Genomic DNA, 18,825 nt, shown 5'->3' with positions numbered 1-18,825 from the left:
AGAAACAATACTAATTTCCATCTGAAGGTACAAGATGTCTTAGCCTCGAAGCACCTTAGATCCCTGTCTGCTCCGGATCCTTGTGCTTGTGTTATATCGATCTGATTGCGGGTTTGCCCTTTGCCCCATTTCCCCATTTCCCCGCTTGGTCTGATTGCGTCTGTTTCTGTGTCTGTCTCGCGCTGTCCGTTCGCTCTGCTTCATTCCGGTATAGGAATCTCTGATTGTATCGGCTTCGGCGCCGTGCAATTTGTAGCCAACGGCCGTTAGATGGGTTTCCGCGCCGTTGAGATCTGTTTGAATGGGAGACGCCCCGGGATATAAAGTCTGGCTTTGATGCAGGCTGTGAGTATGATTCTTCAATTTTGCATGCACATTCATAATTGATTGTTTTTCTTTCTTCGGTCCTGATCTCACGGCTGATACACAACCTCGGTTTCTACTCTTCGATCAATCACAGCATATACAGCGCTCTACACACCGACACCCCTATTTAATACACTCGATCCAATCGAGGAATCCAACAAAATGCCCGTCGGACCTCGAGTATCCAAAGAGGAATTTATGCATGCATTGGGTCTAAACCCACAAGACCCGCATCATGAGCAATATTACCGCGCCATGCGAGTCAGTACACCATCCGGACCTTCAACACCTACTTATCTTACCTTCTTCCATCTCCTACTCCCATCTTCATATGCCCACATACACTATACATATCCTGGGAGCCCACCTAACAAACACCCACTAGGACGAAGCAATTATTGTCTACAACCGCATGAACCTCGACACCTCCAACCTCCTCGACAACATACGCGTCGACCCAGCAACCCGCCCCCCTTCTTCTGGCACCACATCCGCCCTGACTGCCAACGCTGGGCGATATTAGAGATCTGCCACAATGCGCCGCCGCTGGTGCGTGGCTTGTTCGAGCGCGGGGCGACGAATGGAGAATACGGCCCGAATTGGGTTGCCGGCTGGTTGTTGTATAGTGTTTTTCGGTCGCGGGATGTGAGGAATAATCGGAATAGGCGGAAAGGGGAGGTTACAGGTTCTGCGGGTTCGGAGTCTGGTATGTATTATCCGTTCTTAGACTAGTTGCTGGCTGGTTGTATTGAAGAAGATGCTGATGGGGTTTTATAGACAAACGTACGAGGCAGGAAGAGACGACACAGCCGAAGAAGTACTATGATCCAGTGCGCAATGGGACGGTATGATGTTTTGGGGTTGAGGGTGTCTCTCAGCGATTTTGTTTTGCTTTCGCTTCATGTCCAGTGCTGTTAATACTGATTGCTTTTGTATAATTGAAGTATAAAACTTGAAGACCATCGATGTATTGCAAAGTACATACAATTAGGGAGAATGGCAAGTAGATTAAAACAATCAATCATCATCCCTGTCATTCTTATCATCATCATCCTTCTTCTCATTCCTCTGCCGACGCTCTGACTTCAAGACTTCCGTCACACGCTTGTCCTGCTCATCAGCCCGCTCATTCCACTCAGTATCATACTCAGCAGCGATATTCTTAATCTCCCCACGAAGGGAGTTTCCTTCATCAATCAAAGACCCCCAAAGCTGCAAATCAACGTTATGCAACTGATAAAGCTTCTTCTGCCTCGTACTGATCGTAAAATCCAGCGCAGACTTGTAAGAAATCTCCCGATTGTGATACAAAAACCACAAATAACCACCCATCAAAGTAGACAAAGAGACCAAGTAAGTCACAGGCTCCATAGTATCCCATCCGAGATCAGTCTCGAACGTCAACCTGTAAACCGTAAACCACCAAATGGAAAGAATACCAAACCCGCCAATCGCAACCCGCTGCGCACCCCGATGCGCCAACGCATCACACTTCTCCTTCACACCCGCTATGGTTTGGATGCGTCGCGAGAGCTTGCGTAGTCGCATGCGGAGGTAATACGTGCGCTCGTTGAACGACGGCACAGTGACGCGAATCTGACTCAGGCCGGACGGCGCGCCTTCGATTGTCACGATAAACTCGCCCGTGCGCGCAGCATCCCGGATAAAGTCGCCTATCTCTGTGGCCTGGGACCAGCGCACGAAACGCTCGGGTTCGCCGTCGGGCGGCGGGGTGCCGTTCTTGTTGCGTGGATAGCTGTAGGTTTCGACGTCTTCTTCACGGGACCGGCGGTGTTCGGTGGGTAATCGGCGGCCGTTGAGGGGTTTGCTCCCGCCAACGCCGTCGTTGCCGGGGATGAAGTCTTCTTTGTTTTCCCTTGCATCTAGGTCGATCTCGTCTTCGATTCGCTTTTTGGGCTTGATTGCGTTGTCATCGTGCTGGAGTGCGATGAAGGATATCGCTGGTGGGCGGAGCTTATCTGTATTGCCTCTGATTGGAGGTAGTTCTGACTGAATCAGGCGCTCTAGATATGATAATGGTTGTTGAGGGTGGACTAGGATAGCTATTGGTTCGATTTCTGATTGGGCTGTTAGAATGATGGGCATTTAGAATGGTGGCCAAACGATGCCCTGGAATTTGTCGAAGATCGATGTACCTTTATCATGGCCTTCATTGCTAATGGTCGTTAAAGGAATGATCAACTTGAAAAGCCGCGATGGCGTCGTCAACATTTTACCTATCCGTAAAAGTCAGCATTGATACTTAAAGCAATCATAATCGAGCCATCCTACCTTTGGTCTTCGTTTCAGGCCACTTCTGCTCTTCCGGTGACCCATCCACTTGGCCATTCTCACGAAGAACCGTCCGCTGAGGCCGAGCTTCTTGATTGCCCTCTTGAACTTCAAACTTCTCCAAAAGCTCTTCAGTCTCCTGTTTATCGCCTGAAATTTGTGTATGATCTGCTTGGCTGAACTTCCTGATCTGAATCCATGCAAGATGATCTCGTGGAACTGCAGCCGGCCCAGTACATCTCAGCTTCGTTACTAGTGATGCACCAGAAGCTCTGAGACCAATCCCCCTACCGATCCACCTCCCTGAGAATGACCTGATATGTCTAGATGAGAGGGCAGAGTTGTTCTTAGCCCAGCCAATTGGCCCCGACGAGCCAATGTTCCCCAACGAGGCGTACTGGGCCCCACGTTGTGGTATCCTCCCCGTCGCCGCCGACACGATGGGGGCGCAATTCCGTGCCGGGAAATGCATTTTGAAATGAAGAGTTCGTCTTGTCCTTTCAATTGGTTATTGTTTATATTCACGTCTCATGTAAAATAAGAAAGAATATGTTGTGGACCGTGGGAATTGAATAAGGTTGTGTGGTGTAGGAGATTCAAGACATGACGAAGCGGCGTTTCGAGAATATGTATGGAGAAAAGATGATGTAGGAAGCCAAGATCAGCTCAAGCAATAAGCTAGCCAGGATGATCCATGCACAAAACACAGCTCATTGTCAAGTTGGCGTTATGCCTTGGAAGATGGAATATCCTGACGTCAGAGAAGCGCACGGGCCATCTTTGTCTCGGCATTTTAGGGCGGTGTGGCTCGAATTGTGGCAGTGCTGGATCTATATCCCATTATGGATTTATTTGCAGATATTCTTCTAGATGTCTTAGTTTTAGCTAGAAAAATGAAAAGGCAGTAAAAAGCATAAACCTTACATATGACTTTTGTAAACCAGGGGAATCTATGTATAATAACTAACAATCTCAAAGCTCGCGCATAATATCCTGTACGGCCTTCGCAGCAAATCGTTTCCGTTCACCCTCTGGCAGCTCGGAGCTCATATCTATTGGCCATGTTAGTACAGCGGCCAACTATAGCGAGCGCGAGAAATCAACATAGAATCATACCTTTGATTGCCTGCATGCGCATCATCAATGCCTCCATGCTTTCGACATCAATTTCATCCTCACCATCATCATGATCAGAGTCATCCTCGTCACCATCGCCACCTCCACGCTCAATTGCCATACGCAAACCGAACATTTCACGTTCTAATTCATGAACCTCGTCACCAAACCCACGAGAGCCACCCAAACCTAATAATTGGTCTTGAAGATCATCATCGGAATCCATGTCAGGATCATTATCTTCGTCAAAGCCGGAGTCACCTCCAACCATAGACCAGTCATGAGTCTCAAGGACCTCTTTGATACGAGGCATACCCTCACGTTCTAGTAATAGAATAAGGTCAGCCAAAATCCAAAATACTACCACAGCGAAACTCCTGATGAAGAAAAGCTTGCTTCGGTAACTCACCTCCATACTGATTCCTCGTCTCAACCTCCAAACCCTCTTTAGGATCCCATTCAACAACCTCCCACCCCAGCAACCCCATATCAAATAACTGATCTTCCCACCACCCAACCGAAAATGGCACCATCTCCCCGCCACCTAAATCCGCATCGTCAACACCAAGCCCCAGCTCCGCATCGGGGTCCTTGGATTCCCGCCGGCCCACACCGGCACCCGCAGCATCCTTCCTCCCACCAATTAACACAAACACACCAGGAACATCACCAAGCCCGCCACGCTCCTCATCAATGCGCTCTTTGACAGCGCCAATACCACGCATCAGGTCACGTAGTGCGCGTACGTCGGGCCGCTCAGCGGGGTCTGCGTTCGCATTAGAACCCGGTGGAGGTGTCGCATCGCTGGGAGTATGCGCGCACACAACTAGAGCCCCAACAGCCTCGCGTACAATCTCAGCTTCCGTGCTTAAGAAGTCGGTTTTCCATTGCTCGGCTGTTGGTGTTGATGTGGGGGTGGTTTGTGCATCTGTGTCGTGGATCGCGAGCGGGATCTCGTCGACCCAGACAGGGACTTCTGTCGTGTAGTATTTTGTTTCGAGGCGCAGAGGGCTGTGGGTTGTGTAGCCGGCGAAGGTGGTTGTTGGTGGTGGCGGGGGGGTTGAGCTTGAGGTTGGCTGTGGTGTGGTTGGGGTTGGTGAAGAGGCTGGTTGTTGCGGTGGGTCGAGGACGGGCACGCCGGTTAGGGAGTGTAGGAGAGGGGGAATTATTGTGAGGGATTGAGAGGTTGGTGTGAGGATTAGGAGGCGGCGCGGGTTGGCAATGTTCTTCACTTTGGGCTTCGCGGAGCTTGCAGGGTTGGATGCGGGCGCTGAATACGTCATGATGGCTGCTGGTTCTTTTTTGGCGCAATGCAGATGTCCTTTAGGAAATTAGAATCAGATAGTGCTCGGTTCGGTCCATTGGCAGTGCTCGGTGGGAGAAGATGGTTTGCTGAGAAGGCTAGCTGTCCCCCGCATCGACAAAAAAAAAAGGCGGAGTGGATAACACGACCGGATAATGTTGAAATCTTTCCATTTTAGTGCTAACCTCTTGCTGCTTTTTGATTCTCAGAGTAAGATCGAGCACGGCTTGATCGCAGGATACTACTACAACGCCTAACAATTCCTATTAGGATAGAAAATGACTTTGTAAACAAAAATTCTGTCATTCACACTCTAGTGTGTATATTCTTGACAATTCCTATCTTTTATCGAATATTCTTTTTTTTGGCTCTGTGGGCTTGGTTTATCGAGTAGCATTACAGACTACACTATTCAAGATGAGACGTATATAGAAAAGGTATAGGGTTATGAAGCAATATAAACACTGATCAATGGCCAGGGATAAGACTCTGTTCTGGAAGCGCGAGAAATATGATACGATGTGACGCATAAGTGATCGCCAAATTTGTTGCAGACATAGTAAAATAAGTTGACTTAGTTTGTCGATATTCGGCAGGCAACCAAAGGAGATTGACTCCATTAGAGGTTATCTAGGAAAGACCATTATTTAAACCATACTGTTGGGACAGATCTAGTAGATATATAGTTTGCTCCCTCGGTCCTCTCCCCCTCCCTCTCTCCCCCCCGTTTATCTCTCCATCATTGTATCTACACTTGTTTCTTTTTTCGCATCTACAGTGTAGATTCCTAGTCTTAGACTTACTGCTCTGTATATAGCCAGACTAGTGCAGTACTATTGATACCAAATAAATGCTTCGACATCGGAAAAGGCAAAAAGGCGGAATTCCTGTACTTTACAGTAATTTCTTCCTTACTATTTTGCTGTTTCAAAATAAACATCTCTTGTTTTTTTCCATAGCCCGACCAAATATCCATCTTTACCTAAGACTGGATCCTGAGGAATTGGCAAAGCCATGACCTTTGCCAGAGCAACTTCCAAGTCTATGCGATCATCACCATTGAGTGATATCCAGTGAGGGGAGCCCTAGAAAGGAATCCAAAAGTCAATAAATTTATTAGCATTAGCGGAACAGTGAGCCAAGGGCGATTATCCTTACAATAAGATATTGAAGAAATGACTAGGGAAGGATATGGCACTCACTTTTGGGAAAAAAGAGAGATATCGATAATGACCCTCGCTGGAAATATTTGAGTGTCCCGTACCGGCTGGGTGCACAATCACATCGCCTTCTCGAAGAGTCAATATCAGCCCAGGGTCTTTCGAATTTTGATCTTCTGGCTTGTGGCCTCGAGCATCGTCAAGCTCTCCGACGCCCATTAAGACCTGCGAAGACCCTGAAAGAATGGCTTGATTTATAACAAGTGAGTGAACAATGCTCAATATATTCGGTTTAGATGTTATAACAAAAGGGTCAGGATATCGCGTACCATAGCATTCATGCACATTAGGATGGAAATGTCGGGTATATATAGCGGGCCAAACAATGCCCTAAATGCTTGTTATTAGGATCTGTATCGAAACTGTATTTCCACTCAAGCAGGTGGCAGTTATGTACTCACTTGTCGAGCCCATCCATGGTGTTCGACAAATTCCTGCACTTCTTTCACAGTTCTGGGAATGGGCAAAACATTTCTATAAACTAGTATTGGCATTAGACTGTTCGGAACGTGATCAGTTGGCGGAAGGACATAGTGCTCTGGTTCTCGCATTTCCTTAAGCATTGGAATAGCCATGACCTTAACGCATAGAAGTCACGTCAAGAAATAGCCCAGGAGATATTATGTGTGAGTCAACTCAGTAAATATAAGCCAGTTGATAGAGTTGCGGATGGCCTTTGAATAGACTGATAATCGAGGAGGTTCAGACAAGATATAGGGAAATACATCACTATATATCCCTATACCAGGCTGATGGACTTGATTTAATCCAAGGTCTTATAGACGTTAGATATCTCGATCACTACATGCAACCAATCGTTTCCAATCGCTATACATTACCCAAAGGGGCAATATTATACTTAGAAGATCACCTGACCGTTAGTTTGGACTCGGAATTCTCCCGAAACGACATCCCAAACCTGTCTTGCTTTCAGGAAGTCATGAGATGTTTCCAGGTCGCGAGCCTAGTTCTTCGTCCCAGAGCTTCATGGCCGATGCAGTCGAGTCCTAGATCGGAACAAACATAAAAAGCGGGGTAAATATATAAGCAAGGTGGACGAGATGGTTCTCAGTGGGAATAGAGACGGCATACAGTTCCCTCGCGCTTATAATATGTATTTTAAAGGAAAGATTGTGTTTATTTCCGAGAGAAAGTAGCAGGCTATTCATACATGCAACCCAAGTTGGTTTACAATCAACTTTGGTTCTTATAGAAAATCCAGAGATTATTGCCCTTGTTGCTGATCTGCACATGTCTCATATCACAGTTCTATTGTACATTATAGGGCGCGCCTTGTCATGACCAGACTAGTGGCCCCGCATTGGGCTATGCTGGACGAATAGTATAAAACTCGCTGACTCTTGCCAGATGATAAACTTTAACTAAATGTAATGGCGATTCATTACCCCAAGCTACCCACTATTCCGGTTCTCTTTCTACAATCTATGTTCGAGGCTTGCTCTGAAAATCGAGAAAAGATCAAAAAGTAGAGGCGTGTCTCTTCAGCTCTTGGTCATCGTCATCCTATTCGTAAAATTGTCTACATTACAAGCATCGGTAGCATCAATATGTCTGTCACCATTGCCGCCATTGGTGCAATCAGCATGGCTTTGTTGGTCCATTATATCTGTCGGTCTCTGCTCTTCAGCCCCTTAGCACGAATCCCAGGGCCCAAATCGTTTGCGTTGACGAAATGGCGACTTGCTTCCGAAGACTACCAGGGCACACGCACCCGTAAACTCCATGCGCTTCATGAAGAATATGGCCCAGTCGTCCGCGTGGGACCAAACGAGGTGACCTTTAACAGTCTTTCCGCGTTGCGTTCAATATATGGAGCCGGGAGTGGTTTCGAAAGAACCAAGTTCTACCACATGTTTTCAGCATACGGACGCCAGAACATGTTCTCGTTTAGTGCAGTGAAACAGCATGGCGAACGGAAAAAGATCTTCGCCAATGCCTACGCTAAATCTACAATTCTGAAAGGGGAGACCGCACATATGATTGAAACCAAGGTTAAAAAGTTCATTGAGCTTTTGGAAAGAGAGAGAGACAACTTATCTACCGACATATTTCCCATGTTGCATTATTTCTCCCTGGACAACATCACGGAGTTCGTCTATGGCGACTTTGGTGAAACGGCATGTCTCGACGGCGTGGAAGAAGACCGTGCTCTTCTTCGCGATATAATGGCTACTGGTAGTCGCAAGCTTTCGTGGCTTACGGTCCATCACCCGAAATTCACTGTCTGGCTTTACTCCAAGACAGGGATAATGGGCTGCATTGCTCGCCAGTTCTACCCGATGCAGGGGCCAATACCATACACCGGCATCAAACTATACGCAATGAATGTTTTCCGGTTATTCTCTAATGCCTCAGCCGAGGAGAGGACAAAACATTCGTCTCTTATCTCGAAACTCTGGAAGCATCATCTCAGTCAGAAAGAGGGCGGTTTAGATGATTTTGATATTGCGTCTGAATGCGCAGATCATCTCGACGGCGGTATTGACACCACGAGTGATACCCTCATGTTCGCAATTTGGTCTCTTTCTCGGCCCGAACATAGGAAGTTTCAGAAGAGACTCATCGACGAAGTTCAAAGTCTATCAGAAAATGACCTCAACGCGGACGGGGTACCACGAGCAGAAGTAACCGACAAGCTGGAATATGTTAGTGCAGTGATCAAAGAAACACTCAGGCTCTTTGCACCGCTCCCAGCATCAGAACCGAGATCGCTACCAAAGGACACCACGATCGATGGTTATCCGATCCCCGCCCATACAGTCGTTTCAATTTCACCATATGTTCTGCACCGGAACGCAGACGTTTTCAGAGACCCTCGGGCATTCAACCCAGACCGCTGGCTCGACTCTTCCCAGGACGTTGCACAAATGAAGAAGTTCTTCTGGGCTTTCTCCAGTGGTGCACGGATGTGCATTGGAATGCAGTAAGACACCTTTTCAATAAACAATTCGATACTCGGTTGCTTACTTTTTCCAGCCTCGCCATGGCGGAGATGACCACACTTCTGGCGGCCCTTTACCGCAAATACACAACGCAGATCATAAATGATTTCGACGTTATCTCACCTGGTATAACCAGCCGCTTTGAGGTCTTCTATGACGAGGACTGCAGTGGCGTACGAGTACGTTCTATCCATACCTATAACTGATGCTTTGTGCTTACTATAGTTATTCCTAGGAACACGAATGCCAAATTGCGTTTACGCCTCAGTGATATCCAAGATCGTGAACTATTATGACTGATCAATACAAGCTAGGCCGTCTGCGTTCCGAACAAGAGGACTCGTAGTCCGAGCCGGGGCTGAAAAGAGGGATCTACCCAACTCATTCGAAAATAGATCACGCGGTAGTAGCTATTCGTTCATGGGGTTTTATCATCGTCTCGTTGTAAACGTTTTGCATTGTCATGCCCTAATAGGCAATACTGAATATAGAAGGTTTGTTATTCGGTGCTAATTCAATCCTAACTCCGTTCCCGAGCACACCTGGCAGGTTTATGAATTTTAAATATCTGGTTGGAGTATCAAAATGCCCTATTTGGACCAAATCATTCTGCGAGGCCAGGTTATAGAAGCCCTATCACATCACGCAGATAAGGCCTGAACTCACCGCTTATAGGGGATCGAAATGATCGTGCTCAGATTTACTCGGCCTGACCCTGAGGGCCCTCATAAAAGCGGCGGCAGCTCAGATGTATACATAGTACTGTGCTGTCTAAATTTCTTAACTGGTGACCAATGAGTGTTCCCCTCGTGTTTGTAGGGATTAATTAACTAGATCATATCCGCGGAGGTGAAATTCTTGCTCCACTTGATATGGTCCTTGGACATGAGCCACCATCCAAGCCATCGAATGGATATCAATACCCCTAGGGTTCCATGAGCTGAACATACACAAACACGTTTTTATCTATGGAAGCAGGATATTCATGACGGGTTTTGATTCATAAATTTAATGGTGATCCGACGAAGCATCTACAAGAAGAAATGCTAGCCAGTATTTTAAGACTTCGCAAGATCAAAGCCCGAAAAAGAAATCCCCTAAGAACCAGAAAAACAAAGAAAAACGCCAACCACTCTGAATTTGTGAGGCCTTGAAACTGCGATTTCGTCTTTTCCACATCACGATTAACCCCGGCCGCGCAGCTGTCCACGCGCACGCTGCACCGTAGCCTTACCACGCGCCAAACCGACACCGCGCCCGCGCTGGCCTCGTGTACGGAACATGGGAGCATTACTGTAAGAGAGAGAACAGTCAGTAAAGATGAAGCTGGAGATGCACAGGTCGCCAAATGGCGATCCAAAAGCTGGATATCAGGGTTTGGACGTACCGGAGCATGTCAGGCACAATGAAGAATCGCACGTGGCTGCCGCGAATGTAGACCTGGTCAAGGTGGGAGACACGGCCATCGCGAGCGGTGACGGTGATGTCCTTGAGCTGAACGTTCATGTTGTCCTCGGCTGTGGGAAAAAGCAGTCAGTACATGAGACCGCGCAAAAGAAACACTCCCCGAAGCTTGTTTATCGACTGCCCCTCTGGATAGAGAGCAGATGCTAACAACCTCGAGCAGAAATGAGCTACGGACCTTCCAAAAGCTTCCCCCGGTAGACGACTCCGGATGTGATCTCAATCGTCACGACATGGCCCTATTGGAAAACGATATTAGCCCCTCTGTCTCGCGCTATCCACCATGGCTTCCATTTTCGCGATGCCATATATTCATCCTTCTTTCCCATCCAATAATCGGAATAGCAGTATCGTGGAATGTAACGCACCTGCGCTTCGTTGAGGAGCTTGATCGGAATGCCGATCGTGGAGGTGAGCTTGCCCATTTTGACTGTGTGACGGCGAACGAGGATGGAAAGCGATTAAAAGGAGTCGAAAATAAACACTGAAAGCTTCCCTCGCGCAAAGAAAGGGACAAGTCAAGACAATGGGTGATCGTGGGGAGATGGTGGGACAGTGATGAGGTCGGAGTAAGTGGACGTCAAGAGAAAGGCGAGTTTTGCGGCTAAGCTCATCCTCTCCGCTTTGGGTTCTCTCAATCCCGACCAAACAACAACTCCAACCTCAAAGCACAAAAACTCCACATAATGCGCCTGCAATAGCATTCTCTACATCTCCTAGAATTCTATATCAAAATCCAAATCCCACCATCATGGCCGGCTCACCCAATTCCAATCTACGAGGCTTCAACCACGCCGTACAAACCCTCCTCAAACAACCAACCCAATTCCTCCCACACCTCACAATCCCAACTTTCACCTACCTCCCCGAGAACCTAGGACCACACCTGATCAGCGCAAAGAAAGGACTCCAAACACCATCCGAAAAACCACCGCACACACCCACTATCCGCGCCCTAGTCCTTGATAAAGACAACACGCTCTGCGCGGCGAAAACAACATCCTTCCCACCGCAGATCCTCGCCAAACTATGCTCCCTCCGCACCTCGCCAACGTCCCCTTTCAACCAAACAACAAACCCGCACTCGATCCTGATCGTCTCGAACCGCGCCGGCAGCCACGCGAGCTTCGACGGCGAAGTCTCCGAGCTAGAAACGCAGCTTGCGCATCTGCGCATTCCTGTCTTTCGCCTGCCGGCGGGCGCGGAAAAGAAGCCATTTTGTGGTGACGAGGTTGTGCAGTGGTTCCGGGAGAGAGGGGTTGTTGAATCTGCGCATGAGATTGCTGTTGTTGGTGATCGGCTTGGGACCGATGTACTTATGGCGGGGATGATGGGGTCATGGAGTGTTTGGTGTAAGGAGGGGGTGTTTGATGTTGGGATGAAGGGGAAGCCGGAGCGGAATATTTTGGAGAAGATGGAGGTTTGGATTGAATGGTTCCTTAGGGAGAAGCGAGGATTTACGGCTCCATTGCCGATGGGGTGGGAGAAGCAGAAGCAGTTGTAGACATGCGATGCATGCTGGGTTGATATGAGATGTTTAAGATACCCTTGTATAATATGTACTATTACATATCAAGTATAGTGAGACCGAACTACAGCTACAATCTACACGGATCTGTATGCGATACAAAATGAATTGATTTAGAGCCTATCGTTAATCCCCCACACTCGTGTACCGCCAGCCCAGGGCTGTCCTACTTGTATGGTCTCGGCGTAGAAGATATCACAACTCTGCGCAGGCCAAAGGATCAGCACTGGCTGGATCTCAGACCCCAATAGGTGCCGACAGAACAAGCTCATGTGCAAAAATTCGACTCCAGACCCATAAGGAAACAGACCATTGTAACGGGAGTGCAGAGCAGACAGAAGTCTAGCACTACGCTCGATGAAAAACGAAAAAGAAATAAGAAAATCGAGGGGAATGGAGTTGCAGTCCAAGTCGGTCTGTTTGGCATAACCACGTAAAAGAAGAATGAAAATTGGAAAATGAAAAATGTGAAAAAAGAAGTAAGAAAAAGAAATCCGGTCACGAGAAAAAAAATGAAGAATGGTAAATTGACCGGAAGAAAAGAAGAAAAAGGTCCTGGATTCAACCGGGACAGCCGGGAAAACAGAAACCAAAACAAAAATCGCTTCAGGACCGGCCCCAGAATGGAAAGGGTATTTTAATACAACAAGACAGGTATGTCACGCAAGAAACACAAAGGTAAAATCGCTTCCCTAGCCATCGCCAGCGAGACGAGAATCATCCAAAGAGAGAGCAGTCGAAGGGTTTTGCAAAACACCGAAACCTAACGCCTCTCAATTTGGACAATAAAGAAATTCCCCCAAGGTAAAAAACCCAAGAACCCCATCGACAAGCATAAGCGTCGCATGCACAGAAAAGGCCGTGAAACATCAAGAGATAAAAAGAGAAAGGCAAACTCATGACCCAGTTGGCATACCCTGCGAGTTGATCTCGTCCAGGTTACCCATGCCGTGGGAGAAATCACCCATGCCGGGAGAAGGGTGAGCAGATAGCCCATGCATCGGCAGTTCGAAGCTGGGGCTGTCGTGCGAAACGCCAAAGTTGACGTGATGCTTCGAGTACATATCGTTCATGGAGAGACCGTCGTCGAAGCCAGTCTGCTGGTCTTGCGAGAAGCCATACATATCAGACGAGCTGTGTGACATGTTGGATAGTGGCGGCGAGTGATTTGCAATCAATGGGTCTGCAGGGCTCATGCTGGAGTAAGGAGACGGTGCGTGAGAGCCCATTGTTGAGGCATCAGTTGATCCCGCTGAAACGAAGGGCACGTTGAACTGAGGCGCCATGCTGGCGACAGGGGTGGACTCGCCCTGCCCGGCATTGCTGTACATGGGACTAGCGAAGTCGGGAGGTGATCCAGTGGTCGTCGTCGCCGACATGGGGTTGGTACGGAAATCCAGTCCATATCCTTGGGTGTCGATGCGGAGGTCGGTGGGGAGATGGTGTACTGACTGTGGAACAGGCGCGTAGATGCCTGCCTCGGTGTGGTTGAATGGGGGTGGAGGGGGTGGCACGTGGAACGAAGACATGGGACCCTGGAGTGACGAGATGTCAATTGCAACGGGTACTGAACGGCTTCGTTGGCGTTTATGCCCACGAGCAGCTGGCATGTTGAAGCCCAAGTGGTTGCTGTCCTGGTACATGTTCATATAAGTGGGAGCAGCAAACTGATTGGGCTGAGACGCAGGGCGCTGGATGAACGGCGGAGACATCGGAGCTGGCACGGCGAAGCTGGGGTTATTATAAGCTAGTCGATTCTGGAAGGACTCCAATGACACAAGCTTGGCAAGCTGAACACTCAAGACCTTGGGATGGCCTCCCAGGTGATGAACCATGATCTGACTAGCTTGCTGCTCCTCGGTGAAATCGCCGCACTGGTAGAACCCTCCTGAGTTGGACGAGTCCATGTAAAAGTGCGGCGGGCGGTTCAATTCCACGACAAGACCACCTTGTCGAGGTGGTTCCCCATTCGGCCCAGGGTTCGGATCACCGGTTTCCAAGGTGATATTCTTGATATAGGCGAACGGATATTCGATCTTATAGCCGGCAGCATCGTTGTTGATATAGTAAGTCATGCATGCCTTATCAGGGGAATAGAAAACGACCAAGTCCATGGCGTTTTGTCCAATGCGCCGCCAGCTGCCGACAGTCAAGGAACGACAAGTGAAGTGAGAGATCACTAGAAACAACAATTAGTTCAACAGGCCCTGTAGCAGAGGCAGACCATCAACATACCAACTTTGCCAGAAGGGTTGGTCTCGTTCGCGTACATGCTAGGCGGGCCATATGCGCCAGCACGGCCAAAGGGGTCTCTTGCGCCAGGTTTGTTCGGGTCAAATTGCATTGCGAGATAGTGGCGCATGGATTCTGGGATAGAATCGCATCCTTCACCAGTCTCAATGCTCTTTTTCGCCAGCATCTTGATTTTCGCGCGACTGTCATCTAGTCAGTAGAGGTAAAAATAGAAACACGACCCTAAGTAGAACCTACCGATTTTGGAACCAGATTTGAACAGAACGCTCCGTCATATTGATGTCCGAAGCAATACGCTCTCTAGTAGTCGCAGTTGGTGTTGGGTTCTTGTTGAATTCGATCTCCAGAAGGACAAGCTGATCCTGTGTTGCGCGTTGACGTTTGTTGTTTTTCTGTTGTTGAGTCAGAGTGCTTTTGCGAGGCGGTCGGCGCGTGGCAGAAGAATGGGCCGTGGTAGCACTGGAGGTCGACGGAGAGGGTGTGGAAGCTGGAGGCGAGGAAGAAGATGCCGTGGGCACATTTGTGCCGGTTGGCGGGTAATGCATTTCTGTCAACGAAGACATAATGTAATGTGGTACGGTAGAAAATATATCGCACAAAATGGGAATTGTGTTAAAGCTATTGAATATGCAGTTTTTTTGGGTTGCGTATATAGTTTTCTTCGGAAAGAAAAGGTACGATGTGTGACGATCCGGCCGACAGAAAATGGGATGGGTGTGATCGGAAACAGACGGAGTGTTGGAAAATCTTAACTCTCTCGAAACAGCCACAGGCGCGAGAGGGTCAAGTTGAAGATGTAAAACGAATGGAAGTCTAGCGTAGGGATCTCGCGTTCGAGGGTGTCCACGTCAGAGACTGGGTGGTTGGGTTGAAAGGGCGCGTCGCAGAGGCGTCCAAAAAAGGAGAGGATAAATCAAAAGGCTGGCCTAAGCAGCTGGAAACGAATGGCAGGGGAATAATTTCTCCCTATGTCGACAAGAATCAATGAAGAATCAATGAAGATGGCTAATACCCGGGTTGAATCGATCAACGGGGCGGGAACGGGGGGGGGGGGGGCAAACCGTTCTCGAGAAAACGAATGAATTGGGTAGAAAGAGTGATATAATGTCGCCGTGAAAGAATGAAACGGACGCAAAAGAAAAGAAAAGAATGGAGGGGATAAGAAACAAGAAACACAAGAAGAAAGCGGATCAGGAGATGGGATGCTGACTACACGGGGAACCGGGCATGAGATGGACACACCGGAGGCTTTCTGAACTATTGGCACCTCGTGGGGGCCCCCATTGTTTTTTTCGTCAGGGCCTCGATTTGTCCGTCTTTTTTTAGTTCTCTTACGTTTTTTTCTCTTTTTTTTTCTTCTATGGATTTGAACCAGAAAATGTATGGGGATTTTTTTTTTCATTTTGGTCCAGTATACGAAGTATGAAGATGTGGATGAAAACTGGTTTTGGCCCCTGCGTTTGGCCTGCATAAATGCAAGCAGCATCAGAATAAGGGCACAGACTGGCCATTGTTTTGGAGAGGGGTACGAGTGCTCCCCTTACTCGCTGTGTGACTGTGACTCTCAGGGGCAAGTCTCTGTAGAAAATGGTGGCGTCAAATGAACCACACAAACCACATCGCTTGGATGCGAACGACATCCACGTGAGATCGGGGCATCTGAGACATACCATGTCAATGCGTTTAACGAATTAACGAAGTGTATAGGGCGTGTGGACGTGATAGACGTTTTTTCCCCTGGACAGACAGGAGTTTCCCCTGATTCGAGAACAAGTCAGCCACTGAACGCTGTGCAGTGACTATTGGACACCCACAGTTTCCAGGGGCTAATCCAGTAAATTCAACCAATAAGCATGCAGTTACACGTGCAGTTCCGCGGACCGCCAGAGAGCATTCAGGTACCCGCCCCGGCTTTGGTTATGATTGGTTCAGGGGACATGACAGGTCATTCCAGGCCCTGACCCGACCAGTCTTGAATTCAGGGTGCAACAGCTTCGTCCGTCATCTCCGGCCCGATATTCCAGTGGAATATCAGTATTCATGTATAAATCATATGATACTTTGTCCAGTGTATAATTTTATACATTTTATAGTTCACCTCAAGTTCATGATCAATCTCCAAATCGGGGCATTGCATATTCAGCCTATTCTCTCGGTCTCCGTTTAGCGCTGGCTCCTTTAGTACTTTATTTTGCTTCGGCTACTGCATGCAGTAATCTTCGAGTTTATTGACCCGACATGTGTAGGTGCCCTATCTTCCATTGTTGACATGCGAGATCCCGACATTCTCATCTAGGTAAATACATACCCCTGGGACAGTTCATTGTTTCATGCTCGGCGAACCGGTTCATCCATAATTATCCGAAGGGAAAGTTAAAAAAAAAAGACCCCCCGAAAAATAATACAAAATTAACTTCGTTAGAAGATGAAGAAACAAGCCCCTCTATCAAGCGCTTGCACATAACTATCCACTATTGACAATTCAATTTCCCTCGGCCAACCAGATCCACTCCCCATTTCCCGTAGCTTATCCGTCTTTTCCCAGATCTGCTCAATAAGGTCCATTGCCGAGTTCCGTTGTTGCTCCCTATAATAAGCCGTCATAGACTCATGCTTCTGTCGAACCCACGCACGATCCTGGCGCGATATAGCCTCCCTCGCAGCAATGTAAAACGGCTGAGGCAGCGAAGAATCAGGCCCACACCCCGTCGACAGATGATCCATTAGCCCAAAGCATACACGCACCAAATGTTGCACGCGTGGTGAACACGTCTGATCTCGAAAAACCCGTCGAGCAAGTAGTAAATGCGCAGTCCAGTAAAAGCACTCAGTGAGGATATCTAAGGGTGAACGCTCCCATTGCGCCGGTGGGATTCCACTATACTCTGATCCCCAAGCGCGAAGCTCGGTGTCAAGTTGAAATGCTTCGTTGAGCATCGCGCTTTTATCTGTAATTATCTCGAGTCCCTCGCTCACGTCGCAGGCTAGATGCGCTATTCGTACTAGGAAGCACATAAGTGGCTGTGGGCATCCTGTCATCTTGTGGAATGAGGGCTCGGTGGTGTCCCAGCGATTCTGGTCGGGCTGGTTGAGTATGAATTTCCGCGGTGCATACGGCCTTCGCTGTCGTGAGATGGCTAGCATTACGTCGACCATGCCGAAGCGTTGTACTGCCATGCGTGGGATGGGGTTTTGTGGTATTTTATCGAAGTAGCCTAGTGCTTGCATGAGCCAAGAAGCACATTTGACATGGGGCTCCAGTACGCCGTCTGCTGTTTGTGCCACGACGATCCCCTGAAGGACGACGGCCGTGAGGAGCGCTTCTCGCTCATGCTTATTGCTAGCTACGATTGTACCCGCGTCGCAGGCGGTCTCGGCATCGATGCTGAGCAGGTTTTGCCCTAGCGTTCTGAGCATTCGCTGCTGTCGCTTGGCTGCGATGTCAATGCTGGTTAATCCGAAGTTGAGCATGTGTTCTGTGGATATGCAGACAATAGTGTCGAGGAGAATCGGTGATGATAGAGCTGGGATGGAGAGCTGCCGGTAAGGGTTATCAGGGCCATCTACAGCAGGGACATTGGATGAAACGAGGCTTATGTCTGTTCAAGTATTCTCGATTAGATATTCCAATCCCAATTCCAATTACATACCATGAGATAACGTACAATATTCCCAGGCAGCTTTATCTTCTGCAGAATCAAAATATGTTTGTCCGAATAGCGCCGAAGGTTGACCTAGCATGTTTTGTTCAATTGCTCGACGAGTGTCTTTGGAGCGAGGCTTATGCCTTGTGAGCATTGGCTCTTTTGGTCGAACCCATTTCACGCCCGATGAATATTTGCAGTCTAAATCCCGCGAAGCACAAAATGAGCAAACTGGCTGTTGCTCGTCGCATTTATTGTGCTTCTTTCGGCATTGCAGACATCCTGTTCCATATTTATATCAGCACTTTCACTTCACCCTGGGATAAGCAGCCATACCAGTCCGTGACCGCGAGAACTTGTCGTCTCCAGGCATTTCGATGATCAAACAAATGATGTGCTACTAGCTAACGGATGATCGACAAATAATATGAGTAGGAGCATAGATTATATATTAACGGCCCCTGGGGTAACTTCTTGCCCCGCAGCCTTATCTCTACTATGACGGTCACCTGATTATTGACCAATTAGCTTGGGTTAACACTCGGGACGATAGATATAAATGGCAATGACAATGGATCAGAATAAATTCATAAGATACGCTAGGATTTTATGCACATATCATGATCCACCAGAAGAGATAGTGAGGGGAAGAATAGTGGCTATAGTGAATTGGATG

General features: G+C 48.2%; 9 protein-coding genes across 9 annotated transcripts; 4 read left to right on the top strand and 5 right to left on the bottom strand.

The window, feature by feature from the left end:
- Window positions 1–528: 528 nt before the first annotated feature.
- Window positions 529–889, top strand: N7447_002044 (uncharacterized protein; the record flags this gene model as incomplete). Its single annotated transcript, XM_057226320.1, has 2 exons — window positions 529–627; window positions 752–889. The coding sequence occupies 2 exons, from the start codon at window positions 529–531 to the stop codon at window positions 887–889; spliced, it is 237 nt and encodes a 78-aa protein (XP_057090336.1).
- Window positions 890–901: 12 nt separating this feature from the next.
- N7447_002043 (uncharacterized protein) lies at window positions 902–1,217 on the top strand (the record flags this gene model as incomplete). The annotated part of the gene is made up of 3 exons (XM_057226319.1): window positions 902–1,011; window positions 1,032–1,072; window positions 1,144–1,217. 3 exons carry the CDS (start codon window positions 902–904, stop codon window positions 1,215–1,217), a joined length of 225 nt encoding a protein of 74 aa, XP_057090335.1.
- A 166-nt stretch (window positions 1,218–1,383) lies between these two features.
- Window positions 1,384–3,130, bottom strand: N7447_002042 (uncharacterized protein; the record flags this gene model as incomplete). Its single annotated transcript, XM_057226318.1, has 3 exons — window positions 1,384–2,453; window positions 2,523–2,603; window positions 2,659–3,130. The coding sequence occupies 3 exons, from the start codon at window positions 3,128–3,130 to the stop codon at window positions 1,384–1,386; spliced, it is 1,623 nt and encodes a 540-aa protein (XP_057090334.1).
- A 500-nt stretch (window positions 3,131–3,630) lies between these two features.
- N7447_002041 (adaptin-binding domain-containing protein) lies at window positions 3,631–5,057 on the bottom strand (the record flags this gene model as incomplete). Its single annotated transcript, XM_057226317.1, has 3 exons — window positions 3,631–3,710; window positions 3,775–4,098; window positions 4,184–5,057. 3 exons carry the CDS (start codon window positions 5,055–5,057, stop codon window positions 3,631–3,633), a joined length of 1,278 nt encoding a protein of 425 aa, XP_057090333.1.
- Window positions 5,058–7,805: 2,748 nt separating this feature from the next.
- Window positions 7,806–9,531, top strand: N7447_002040 (cytochrome P450; the record flags this gene model as incomplete). Its single annotated transcript, XM_057226316.1, has 3 exons — window positions 7,806–9,241; window positions 9,295–9,439; window positions 9,496–9,531. Coding segments are annotated over 3 exons (1,617 nt in total), but the record flags the coding sequence as incomplete, so codon positions are not given.
- A 913-nt stretch (window positions 9,532–10,444) lies between these two features.
- N7447_002039 (putative small nuclear ribonucleoprotein SmD3) lies at window positions 10,445–11,149 on the bottom strand (the record flags this gene model as incomplete). The annotated part of the gene is made up of 4 exons (XM_057226315.1): window positions 10,445–10,553; window positions 10,648–10,777; window positions 10,903–10,963; window positions 11,093–11,149. The coding sequence occupies 4 exons, from the start codon at window positions 11,147–11,149 to the stop codon at window positions 10,445–10,447; spliced, it is 357 nt and encodes a 118-aa protein (XP_057090331.1).
- A 326-nt stretch (window positions 11,150–11,475) lies between these two features.
- N7447_002038 (phosphatidylglycerophosphatase) lies at window positions 11,476–12,228 on the top strand (the record flags this gene model as incomplete). The annotated part of the gene is made up of 1 exon (XM_057226314.1): window positions 11,476–12,228. One exon carries the CDS (start codon window positions 11,476–11,478, stop codon window positions 12,226–12,228), a length of 753 nt encoding a protein of 250 aa, XP_057090330.1.
- A 920-nt stretch (window positions 12,229–13,148) lies between these two features.
- N7447_002037 (homeobox domain-containing protein) lies at window positions 13,149–15,068 on the bottom strand (the record flags this gene model as incomplete). The annotated part of the gene is made up of 3 exons (XM_057226313.1): window positions 13,149–14,431; window positions 14,488–14,687; window positions 14,743–15,068. 3 exons carry the CDS (start codon window positions 15,066–15,068, stop codon window positions 13,149–13,151), a joined length of 1,809 nt encoding a protein of 602 aa, XP_057090329.1.
- A 1,855-nt stretch (window positions 15,069–16,923) lies between these two features.
- N7447_002036 (Zn(II)2Cys6 transcription factor) lies at window positions 16,924–18,522 on the bottom strand (the record flags this gene model as incomplete). The annotated part of the gene is made up of 3 exons (XM_057226312.1): window positions 16,924–18,104; window positions 18,171–18,431; window positions 18,486–18,522. The coding sequence occupies 3 exons, from the start codon at window positions 18,520–18,522 to the stop codon at window positions 16,924–16,926; spliced, it is 1,479 nt and encodes a 492-aa protein (XP_057090328.1).
- Window positions 18,523–18,825: the final 303 nt, after the last annotated feature.

Source organism: Penicillium robsamsonii, assembly GCF_028829455.1.
Source record: "Penicillium robsamsonii strain IBT 29466 chromosome Unknown utg000001l_segment0_segment0, whole genome shotgun sequence".
In the NCBI taxonomy this organism is placed as follows: domain Eukaryota; kingdom Fungi; phylum Ascomycota; class Eurotiomycetes; order Eurotiales; family Aspergillaceae; genus Penicillium; species Penicillium robsamsonii.
The sequence above is the reverse complement of the archived record's forward strand: the minus strand, read 5'-3'. Positions and strand labels throughout refer to the sequence as shown.